This window comes from Lolium perenne, chromosome 6, assembly GCF_019359855.2.
Source record: "Lolium perenne isolate Kyuss_39 chromosome 6, Kyuss_2.0, whole genome shotgun sequence".
Classification (NCBI taxonomy): domain Eukaryota; kingdom Viridiplantae; phylum Streptophyta; class Magnoliopsida; order Poales; family Poaceae; genus Lolium; species Lolium perenne.
Genome location: NC_067249.2, coordinates 13,096,565 through 13,107,689, shown reverse-complemented (window position 1 = coordinate 13,107,689; position 11,125 = coordinate 13,096,565). Strand labels below are relative to the sequence as shown.

The window sequence follows — 11,125 nt, the reverse complement described above, 5'->3', positions numbered from 1 at the left end:
TCGCCGGCCCTGGACGAGCTTGCCTGCCCTGCCCTCTAATCTCGTCCGCGCAGGCCCGTGGCCGTGCTGGTCTGGGCGCATCTCCGCCGCCCTCCAGCGCGCCGCCCCGGTGGAAAAAAATTAAGAAAAAAAAAGGATAGAAAAAGTAAGAAAAGAAGTGGACCACAAAATTAGAATTTACAATAGACCAAGGTCTCTTTTGCAAATTTTACATGCCACGTCATCCTGACAGTGAGACCCACATGTCAGGTTGGCTATTAAACCATCATTATGTACGAATCAGTGTTCTTTGTTACGTGTTACCTGTAAAGTGGTGGTTTTTTGAAACTTTTTCATAAAGTGGTGGTTTTTTGAAACGACTGCCTGTAATGTGGTAGTTTTTTGTAATTTTCTCGGCCTAGCTAACTAGGGAATATGTGCGTTTCTTTGCCTCCCAAGACTAACTATGGAGCATGTCTAGAGAAATAACGAGATGCCATTGCCAAGGAAAATATGAGTTGTGATCAGGACATTTTTTTAGTTTATTTCGAGTGAACTGTTCATCCTAGTTGCTCTAGCATGTAAACTACTGTTTTAGCGCGCGTTTGGTTGCTAACCAGAGGAGGGATGGGATAGGACCATCTACTTTTTGATAGTGTCTGGTTAGAGATGAGGTGGATGGGAAAGGGAAATATTCACTAGAAAACGTGGATCGAGAGGTCCGCCAAAATTGCCCCGACCATCGATCCCGATCCCACTTTCTGGCTAACCTCCTTTACCATTGCAGACACATGAACGGCACCCCGCCGCCAGACGGCTAGCGCACATGCCAGATCCCGACTTCAATCCTCCTCATCATCACCTCGGGCCATCCTCCGTCTCGTTCGTCAAGTGTCACGATTCCCCTTCTCCTCAGACAACTGCTCCCCCAAGATTTGAACGCGCTAGCTTCAAGGAGAATGCCGATGAGATAACAGAGGGACGCCAGCAAAGAGGGGATGAGGCCCAAATAATGTTTGATTAACTAAAGTTAACAACCTGCTAAAATGCGATAAACACACTCCATCCATCCACCTCATACCGCTCAAACCAAACAGAAACAGGTATGGTCCCATCCCATCCACAAAAACAGGAATGATCCAATCCGACCCTTATGTAGTCATCAACCAAAAACACGCTTAGTTTTATAGAGATGAATCCAATGGATGCAGGAACAATATAACTCTTACTCAATAAGATCATGCCTTACTTGCTACCCTCCCATTACTTCTTACATATCCTGGTTTTAGGTACTTCAGTAGTATAATAATTGTAATAAAAGAGAACCTTACATAGATGTTCTTTTCAAAGTAAACCTTACATAGGTGTTGCAAAACTCTGTAAAGTTTCCATGCCCCGAGTCTTAACATTCTCCACACTAGCCAACAGAAGAGGTCCAGGGAACACTGGTTTTCTCGTTACATATTGTGAGACCATGATGACAAAATAACAGAAGGGCACATGTGAATGAACTTAGCCCTTCTTGCGAGAAAAGTGGTTGTCATTAGGATTCCGTTTCCCACTGAACATTGCGAGTGCCTTCCTAACTGGGGGTTTCAGCTCCACTTTCTTCTCGCCGCTGTGGGTAAATATGTCCTCGGCACCCAGGAAATCATCCCCCTATAGCAAAAGAGTAATGGTTATACGGGATGTTCCTCTATGAAGAACTCCATTGCTACAAACAGACTGAAGCATTCCAAACAAAGAAATAACAGGAAAGCTGTAAAAATTTACAACTGAGAATTTTTAACTATGTATCCTTGTTACGGCGATCATGTAAAGCAGGGGCACTAACCAGCTTGTTCGACTTCTTCGATTTAGGATGCAGAACCTTCGAGGGAAGTTGATCTTCACGTAAAATGGGGTTATTAATTACGGCAGATCTCCCACCTTGGGGCATTGGGAGGGAGAACTGCAAAGCAAATAGGCAATTAGTAACACCATTGTCAACATCACTATGTGAATCAACTCAGCAAAGGTAGCCGGCACATGGAAATATTTCAACCCAAGTATTCAAGAACAAGTAATGAAATGAACATGTAAGCCCTCATGGAAAACCATGACACTGTTACATATTTAAAATCTGCTTCACTGGAGAGATCGGATGTTCTAATATCAAGCCATGCATAATGAACTGTCGAAATACTCCTAGCAGAGTTCTGGGTATCCATCACCAATGATTTGAAAGGACACATTTCTTCACTGCTACACCTCTGACCTCCACAGAAAGAAATATTCACATGCTCTATGATAACATTGTCCCATGTGTATTTTCAAATGTTTCTTGGAGAATAGCAGACCATACAGAAAACAATCAATCACAATGGCCACACTACAGAGAAGTGACAAAACAAGACAATGACTAGGCAATACGGGGAAAAAAAAAATAAACAAGTGAGCAGTTACCGCACTCACTTTTGTTCCTCGGAGTGTAACACGTGGCCGTCGTGAAGCCATAGTGATCCCATTTTCACCGACTGTTACCGAAACCTTTCGCAAGGTGCCACCATTGCCACACTTTGGACAAAATATTTTTCCAATCTCTTGGGTGACCTTGTAGCAAGCATGACACCTCAGAACCCATCTGCCCAATCAGCAGCAACATATGAGAGACATATAAGAGCATGTAAGCTTCTATAAATAGAATACACATCTAAATGGCTGTTGAGAAGCCAAAGAGGTCCGAAAATGTTAAAACTCAAATACCTATGCAACTGGCGTATTTGCATGCCACCTGGTGCCAAGAGACGGAGACCAATCTGCAGGATAACATTTTGCATTGCATAGTCACTAGTAACACATGCTACAGTAGATTCAGATAAGGACCTCAGTGCCCAACTCTGCTCACTACTCTCATCATCTACAAAAGAAGCCTCAAGGCCTTCCTCTGTCTCACTTTTTATATCTAAGTTACCCAATTGCTCAGTGCATGCATCAGTAGCATCTCTCCCTTCAACAGCAGCAGCGTTGCCTACCCCATTATCTCCATTAGATAGTTGGTCAGAGTGGAAATGGTCTCCAGCAATTTGGTGTTTATTCTCTTCCTGGGACTGCAAGATGTCAGTATTTGACCTTGTTTTCTCTGGAACAGCAGAAGTGTCATCCACTGGATCCAAACCATTTTCAGATAAATCATTATCATCATCGACTGATGGAGCAATAGAACTCGTGTCAAAACTTTGCTCAGATCCTTTGAGGGCATCACGCCTCGCTTTCCTCCGTAAGTATTTCCTGTGCGTGGTACGGCTAACAGCAGGAAACCACCCTTCATTATTCTCGTCATCCTCCCAAGGTATACAGGCCTCCCTCTTCGAAGGCTGAAACTCTTCATCCCCAGGTGTCTCAGAAATACTGTTGGTCTCACTTGTAGGGACATGCTGGTTCTCAAGATCCTTCAGCGGAAGTATCCGAGAACTAAGATCACCCTGTGCTTCAGACATCTTATCCAACGCCTCCCACTCCGCCAGGTTTGGCACGTTATTGCCCCAGCCCGGCAGTGGAGCCTCCTTCAAGCTCCGGACGCTGACGACATGCAGCGGAGGTGGGTGCTCCCGCAGATGGCTGGTCCCGTGGATCTCAGCCTCCAACATGTAAGCTAGAGCGATGATCTTCATATCGACATCTGAAAGTGTTTGGAGATCTCCTGTTTCCCTGGCGAATTTGACAACTGCGAGCAATGCAGGCACACGAGTTAGTCTCTCCTATCAATACGGATAGATGAACCAGAGAAACGATGATGGTAAAAGGGTGATTATATTCGGTAGAAGTAAGTTGTAGGGTACTTGCTACCGTATCTCAGCATAGTATCGTAGGAAAAACAAACTATGATGACATCAAACATCCAGTAATATCTGTAGCTTGACATTGCAGCATCATTTTAAACTGCTATGTTCTCAGTGTTCCATATATGTGCCTAACAATGCCCTCAACATAGCAGTCAAGGTTACTCTAAGTAACACCAATCAGAATCAAGCAATAAGGCTATTAAGATGTGCCTAAACTACAATGTCTACTTGCTTTCCAACGCTTCAATTGATAAAGAGTGAAGTACAGTATTATCAACAAGTTGTCATACTGTGACTGTTGATGCTACTAGAGGTCTAATTTCCGACAACAAAAACATAAGTAAAAACAGCGCAGGCAGATCACGGACTACAGATAACCAGCTAAAAAATCTACCAACACATGAACAGATTAATCCATGATGAACTGCAGAGAATGGCGCGGACCTTTCTTGACGAACTCAGGGGCGGGCTCGACGGTCTCCACGGGCGTAGGCAGGAGCGCGAGGCGGCGGCGCGCGGCCGCGTCCCGCACCTCCTCGAGCACCTCCGGCACCGTGACGAGGCGGCCGGCGGTGGTGGCGAGCGCGGCGCCGCCCGAGATGACCGCGTTGGCGTCCACGACGGCCACCGCCACGCCGCCCGAGTCGGCGCAGCTGGACACGATGCGGCTCACCGCCTGCGCCGCTGACTCCTTCGCCACCGTCTCCCTCCGCGCCGTCGCGGCGTCGCCCCACGCCCACGGGGCCGCGCCGCCGGCGGCGGCGGGGAAGGGGGCGGGAGGCGGGGGCGGGAAGGCCGGGTCACCGGCGGCCGGGCCGAGCGGCGGGAAGGCCGCGTCGCCGGCGGCGGGAGCGAGAGGCGGCCACGCTTCCATCGCGGTGAGAGGAGAGTTGCGGTGGCGGCGGCGCGCTAGGGTTTTAGGGTTCCTCTTCCCTCTGTTATTTTGGCGCTTAATACGCTGCTCATTTTACATTTAAGTACCCGGAAGGTATCAAAATATTATATGTCTCCCTCTGCTGGCAGAACCACTCAGATTATGTGAATTAGCAGATCACGAGGGGCCTGTAAGATAATTTCCATCTCCGCCACGATATAACGGCGTTGAGACGGAGCCATTCCATCACCATCTCCATCCCTCGCCGCCGCCGACGCATCTCGACAGCCTCCATGGCCGAACCCAAACCCTAGCCCCGCCGCCACTGCCTCCCCATCCTGCGGCCGATCCCCGCCAGATCTAGGGTTTCCCACTCCTAACCATCCGACTCTGCTCACTCCCCACCTTGAACCTCGTCAGATCCGATGGGCATGCGCCTTCACAAGGTGCGATTGATTCCCACTCGTACCGTATTGCTCGCTCGTGGGTGGCCTCGTTGATCCGTGTAGATTGTGTTATCCGATCTGTTTTCGCGGGTTTCGTCCGCAGTTGATTTAGGAATCGGAGGTCTCGGGCGATGCACTTTATTTTGGTTAGTAGGAGTCGTTAGTGTACCTGTGCCACAGGGTAGCGTACCGTCTTCTGTATGCGGTCTTGTTTCCTACCGATGTACAGTCCTTGACTGCAGTGTAGCTTGTTGTGTTGCTCTAACCACTATCCAGTCGGGGACGAGTTACTCGAACTAGCAATGTTTCACTTCATTTCGGCTCCAGAGAACAATACCACTTTGTACCCCTGGTTATTTCCCGACATGCTAAACTGCGTTCATTGGTTACTGGAGTTGTTAGTGTTCGATGCGTTCTGAGCATGACTTATGTTTTGGCTTGTTTGCTGTGACGAATCACAAGGACGGTATCTGACAAGGGTTTGACCTCAAAAAGGCTCCCTTTATTGATTACACATCCTTAACTGATCATATGTTCTGAGCAATCATTAACAAATTGTAATTTCCACAGCAATCCGTAAGATGTTTGTGCTTTTCGACTGGGTTGCTTCGTAATTGTGTTTGGTTCCTTGTTTTGAATTTAGACAATATATTTAGCTTAGTTGATTTTTAATCCAGGCACATGTGTTTTCTTGTTTGTTTGCTATGATGAATCACAAGGACGGTATCTGAGTAAGGTGTCTCTTGAAAAAGGACTCTTATCTTGATTACACTTCCTAAACTGATCATATGTTTTGAGCAAACAATGCAAAAATCTAATGTTTATCCTTTGGTGGGTTGCTTCACATCATACTTCCTTGTTGTTCATTCTTTCATACCTGAAATGTATACCCTATACTTCATTGGTATTAAGTTAACCATATATGCTTGTTTATTTGCTGTGATGAATCACAAGGACGGTATCTGAGTAAGCTAGCACTTGAAAAAGGCTGCCTTCCTTGATTACACATCCTAAACTGATCATATATTCTGAGCAAACACATCCAAAGTCTTTTTGTGCTTTTAGAGCAGTCTGTTATCCTTTTTGTTTTCATGTTATCTATCTTGAAATAATGAGCGCAACTACCTGTTTGCTATGATGAATCACAAGGACGGTATCTGAGTAAGGTTAGTCTTGAAAAAGGCCTCTTTCCTTGATTACACATCCTAAACTGATCATATATTCTGAGCAAACACACTGCAATTCTGAAACTAAAAGCAGCTCCCACGTTTCTGTGATTTTAGAGCAGCCCATTGTCATTTTTTGTCATGTTAGCTATCTTGAAATAATTAGTGCATCTACCTCTTTGCTGTGATGAATCACAAGGACGGTATCTGAGTAAGGCAGCTCTTGAAAAAGTCCTCCTTCATTGATTACACATCCTAAACTGATCATATATTCTGAGCAAACAACACTGCAATTGTGAAATTAAAAGCAGTTACCCCTTTTTGTGCTTTTAGAGCAGCCTGTATCCTTTTTTTTGTCATATTTTCTTTCTTGAAATATTGAGTGCATCTACCTGTTTGCTGTGATGAATCACAAGGACGGTATCTGAGTAAGGAAGTTCTTGAAAAAGTCCTCCTTCATTGATTACACATCCTAAACTGATCATACATTCTGAGCAAACACATGCAATTCTGGAATTAGAATGAATTCACTAGTTGTTTGTGCTTTTCGAGCAAACTGCTATCTTTTTTTTATGTTATCTGTCTTGAAATAATGAGCACACCCACTTGTTTGCTATGATGAATCACAAGGACGGTATATGAGTAAGGCAGCTCTTCAAAAAGTTCTCCTTCATTGATTATGCATCCTAAACTGATCATATATTCTGAGCAAATGATTTCTGATAAACGGCTACTAATATGGTTGTGTGTCTCTTGGCATACACCTGCTAATTTTAAGCATGTTGTCCAATTTGAAATAATGATAAATTCGTTGCCTTCCCTGGGTCCTTTTTCTCTGGAGCAATCAGTTTGTCCTGGTAGAATGATGATCACAAGTGCATAGTTCAGATGATCAAACCATGATTACTTGAACAAAATAGTCTTTCGCTCCTATCTGACGGTCATCAAAACAAATCTGCTCTGGAGAATCAAACAATTTTGTCTTCCTTTGATTTTATTTTAGCTGCCACTTTATTAAGCATTATTAATTTTGAAACTTTCATTGATTCTAAATCCAAAACTGATCAAATAATCTTAGCAAATGATGAACACTCATTATTTTCATACTCTTTGACTTGAAAGAATTGTACGTATCAGCGCGAGTTAATTTCCCTGGATATTTTTTTTCCTGCTTATATTGAGTTAATGGCATAACAGATTTGTTTTAATTTTTTTCTTCTATTTGCTGTGATGAATCAAAAGGACGGTATCTGAGAAAGGTGTCTCTTGAGAAAGTGATCCTTCCTTGATTATACACCCTAAACTGATCAAAGATTCTGAGCAAATGTATGTGAACAATTAATACAGCTATTATGATGTTTATATTTATATTTATCTCAATTCAAAGAAACATTGGGCCTCATAGCATTCACCTGATCATTGCAAATGTATTTGCTTCTTCAAATAAAAGACTTCTTCACAGTAAACAAGCAGAATAAAATAAAAAACTCTGGTGTTCAAAGATGGCTCTTGAATAAGTTCTTTCTTCTTTGGTTGTACATCCAGAACTGATCTAATGTTCTGAGCAAATGTGCTTAAACAATTTGAATAAATAATATAGTATTATTTGTTTGTTATAAAATTGACAAGTATAAATTTGTTTTGGTCAATCATGATATTTCCTAAACTGGCACTTCTTTTGAAAAGTTGTATTTCCTCTCATTATTGGTATTGTATCTATAAATATATATAATATATATGTGTTCTTAGAATATTGTGCCTTGTTGTAGCTGATTATCTCTTTAACAACAGGTTATTTTGTGCTTTAAATTGCTTGTCTTTGTTCTCCTATATTCTTGCGCTAGTGTAATGTATTATTTTTTTATGCTTTTGTTCTTACAATCTCACTATGCAATAGTGGCATGTTTTATCTATCCTTCAATTTTACTCAAATCATTTTATCTGTAGTTATGTGAGGAATAATGGTTATGTTTTGTACCACAATTTTAGTATCAGTATCTCTTTTAGTAGACCAGAATTGATGTTCTATGTTTTTTACAACTATGTTCCTATCAGTATATCTTTAAGTAGACCAGCAGTGTTGTTCTCATCTGCTTTATTCTTTGTCAGGATCCTTCAAAGTAGTGCATCACAGGAAGCTGTCCTGTAGGAAGATGGAATCTGCTGTCTTTGAGACCCCACTTTTACATGGTCTTCCTGATGAGATTGCCCTCCTTTGCTTAGCAAGGGTTCCTCGGCAGTGTCATAATGCTCTCAGATGTGTCTCAAGGAGATGGAAAGCATTGTTATGCAGTGAGGAGTGGCACTCTTACCGCAAGCGGAACAATTTGGACGAGTCTTGGATATATGTGATATGTAGGGGTACTGGCTGCAAGTGCTATGTTCTTGCTCCTGATCCTGCAACTCGTACCTTGAAAGTCATCCGAGTCATGGAACCTCCATGCTCAGCGCGTGAAGGCATTTCCATAGAGGCCTTGGACAGGAGGTTATTCCTGTTGGGTGGTTGTAGCTGGCTAAAGGATGCTAATGATGAAGTGTATTGTTACGATGCTTCTTCAAATTCCTGGAGCAAAGCAGCTCCCATGCCTACTGCTAGGTATTTGTACTGGCATAGTTCTTCCGTGTACTTTATTTTCTGTTCCATATGTAGCGTGCTATTCCTGTGGGTATAGGATGGACCACTCACGTGTACACTGCTTCAATGATTTCAGGTGTTATTTTGTATCAGCAGCTCTGAAAGACAAGCTCTATGTTACTGGTGGATTAGGTTTGACGGACAAGTCACCTAATTCCTGGGACATTTATGACAAAGCCACAGACTCCTGGTTTGCGCACAAGAATCCAATGCTCACCCCTGACATAGTCAAGTTTGTGGCCTTGGGCGGTGAGCTGGTGACCATCCACAAGGCCGCCTGGAACAGGATGTACTTCGCTGGGATATACAACCCTGTTGACCAGACCTGGAGGGGCACGGCGAATGAGATTGCCTTGTGCTGGTCTGGCCCGACTGTTGTTCTGGATGATGGAACCCTCTACATGCTTGACCAGTCTCTGGGCACGAAGCTGATGATGTGGCTGAACGAGACCAAAGAGTGGGTGATGCTAGGCAGGCTGTCGGACAAGCTCACGCGCCCCCCTTGTGATCTTGTGGCCATTGGTAGGAAGATCTACGTGATCGGCAGGGGACTGAGCACAGTGACGGTTGATGTCGACACGGCGGCCAGGGTTGATGGTTTCTTGGTGTCCACGTCAACTGGCCCCCTGATGGAGCATGACTTTCCACCGGAGAGATGTAGGGTCATCACCATCTGAAAGACTGGACAGTGTAATTGACTTTGCCTGTTAATATATGAAATAAAGATCATCTTCTTAGTAAATTTGCTTCATATGGTCTGTAACAGTGGATGTATATTGACTTCTCATTTTGAGATGGATGTACAACGTTGTTTTAACACTAACATCAGGAATTTCAGAGTGTGCAATATACCCCTGTGAGGTTTTTGTTTGTGCTTTGTGAGTGTAGCCCTGTTCCATTCGCACTGAAAATGAGACAAATGTAACCATGATAGTGGACTTCTTTGCAAGAAAATTAAATTTTAAAAATGCAAAAACTTAAGATAGTTTAGTATAGATAAATAATATTCTAATTTATACAGTGCGTGGATAAAACATTATTCCATGCGGGGTTGCTCTGATAGTGTAATAATAGTCGAATTTATACTAGTTTAGTATAGATAAAATAATCTTACGTCTCAAACACAGACAACAAGTTCTTGTTGCAATCTTCAGTTTAATGAAAACTCTACTGTATTTAGTACCGCCAATTGCACTAAAACAGGAATTAGGTGACTTGTTGCAATCTTCAGTTTACTGAAAACACAGACAATGTGCTAAACCATTTGCAGAAGCTTCCGTCTCAGAACAAATACGTAGAGGTTAACATCCCAAAGTCTCTAATGCCCACATTGAAGGGAGCTGAAAACAGAAAACTGTAGTTCAGGTCTTGCATGCCACATTGTTATGTGTACACGAACCCAATACCGTCTTGGATGTGCGCTGCAAGTGGTCTATTTTGGGCCGATTTCCATGGTCCTATGGAAGTACAAAACCACTACTGCAACAATCTATTTATATACAGCTATTAGAGGTGTGCCCCCCCTTCAATTCTCTCCTGCGTCCGCCACTGCTTCCAGGTGTGTTGTTGTTACGAAGCATGTGCCCTGATGGAGTAGCTCCATTGCCTCCATGACTGTCATTAATTGAATCATCATTGACTTCGCGAGATTATTGTAAGCAAATTCCTTTCACATCCACTTTTATTGTTACATTTCCTAATATATACTTATTGTTTTTCATTATCCATGTCTGAGAATAAAATAAATCTTTGTATGTACAATCGTACCTTCGACACCATAGTAGTCATGTGCTTATACTATTTCATGATCGTTTATCGAGTCCCAACTCCAAAGTATAATTCTCAATCCCTGCATTGGGTCAAAATTTCTTATATTCCTGACCATTCCACAACATTTTTCAGTGTTAGCATTGCAATCATTAATGTTAAAATCATATATAATTCTGAATCCCTGCATTGTGTCCAAAGTATAATTATGAATTCATGCAATGTGTCCAAAGTATAATTCTGAATCCCTGCATTGTGTCAAAAGTTGTTATATTCCTGGCTTTTCCACCACATTTTTCAGTGTCAGCATTGCAATCATTAATGTCGCTCTCTTCTTGAAGACACCGTCTTGGAGCACTAGGCGCACGGTTCTGCGACGGTGGTGTGGCGGAGGTGCGGTGCCTCTTCGGATGGTGTTATCTCTACGTTGCGCA

General features: G+C 43.1%; 2 protein-coding genes and 9 non-coding genes across 11 annotated transcripts; 10 read left to right on the top strand and 1 right to left on the bottom strand.

Moving 5' to 3' along the window:
- Window positions 1-1,185: 1,185 nt before the first annotated feature.
- Window positions 1,186-4,732, bottom strand: LOC127308838 (RNA-binding NOB1-like protein). The gene is made up of 5 exons (XM_051339740.2): window positions 4,248-4,732; window positions 2,725-3,685; window positions 2,434-2,602; window positions 1,814-1,930; window positions 1,186-1,638 (listed from the first exon to the last, which is right to left on the bottom strand). Exons 1-5 carry the CDS (start codon window positions 4,675-4,677, stop codon window positions 1,492-1,494), a joined length of 1,824 nt encoding a protein of 607 aa, XP_051195700.1. The 5' UTR covers window positions 4,678-4,732; the 3' UTR covers window positions 1,186-1,491.
- Window positions 4,733-4,923: 191 nt separating this feature from the next.
- Window positions 4,924-9,794, top strand: LOC127308839 (F-box/kelch-repeat protein SKIP4). The gene is made up of 3 exons (XM_051339741.2): window positions 4,924-5,123; window positions 8,399-8,885; window positions 9,001-9,794. The coding sequence occupies exons 2-3, from the start codon at window positions 8,443-8,445 to the stop codon at window positions 9,599-9,601; spliced, it is 1,044 nt and encodes a 347-aa protein (XP_051195701.1). The 5' UTR covers window positions 4,924-5,123; window positions 8,399-8,442; the 3' UTR covers window positions 9,602-9,794.
- On the top strand, window positions 5,563-5,670 carry LOC127310971 (small nucleolar RNA Z118/Z121/Z120). The gene has a single exon (XR_007857469.1). It is a non-coding gene; the product is annotated as a small nucleolar RNA Z118/Z121/Z120 (small nucleolar RNA).
- On the top strand, window positions 5,820-5,927 carry LOC127310956 (small nucleolar RNA Z118/Z121/Z120). The gene has a single exon (XR_007857453.1). It is a non-coding gene; the product is annotated as a small nucleolar RNA Z118/Z121/Z120 (small nucleolar RNA).
- Window positions 6,055-6,162, top strand: LOC127310960 (small nucleolar RNA Z118/Z121/Z120). Its single transcript, XR_007857458.1, has one exon. It is a non-coding gene; the product is annotated as a small nucleolar RNA Z118/Z121/Z120 (small nucleolar RNA).
- LOC127310949 (small nucleolar RNA Z118/Z121/Z120) lies at window positions 6,250-6,357 on the top strand. The gene has a single exon (XR_007857447.1). It is a non-coding gene; the product is annotated as a small nucleolar RNA Z118/Z121/Z120 (small nucleolar RNA).
- Window positions 6,466-6,573, top strand: LOC127310955 (small nucleolar RNA Z118/Z121/Z120). The gene has a single exon (XR_007857452.1). It is a non-coding gene; the product is annotated as a small nucleolar RNA Z118/Z121/Z120 (small nucleolar RNA).
- LOC127310947 (small nucleolar RNA Z118/Z121/Z120) lies at window positions 6,683-6,790 on the top strand. Its single transcript, XR_007857445.1, has one exon. It is a non-coding gene; the product is annotated as a small nucleolar RNA Z118/Z121/Z120 (small nucleolar RNA).
- Window positions 6,897-7,004, top strand: LOC127310963 (small nucleolar RNA Z118/Z121/Z120). Its single transcript, XR_007857461.1, has one exon. It is a non-coding gene; the product is annotated as a small nucleolar RNA Z118/Z121/Z120 (small nucleolar RNA).
- LOC127310999 (small nucleolar RNA snR60/Z15/Z230/Z193/J17) lies at window positions 7,143-7,235 on the top strand. Its single transcript, XR_007857494.1, has one exon. It is a non-coding gene; the product is annotated as a small nucleolar RNA snR60/Z15/Z230/Z193/J17 (small nucleolar RNA).
- On the top strand, window positions 7,509-7,616 carry LOC127310946 (small nucleolar RNA Z118/Z121/Z120). The gene has a single exon (XR_007857444.1). It is a non-coding gene; the product is annotated as a small nucleolar RNA Z118/Z121/Z120 (small nucleolar RNA).
- Window positions 9,795-11,125: the final 1,331 nt, after the last annotated feature.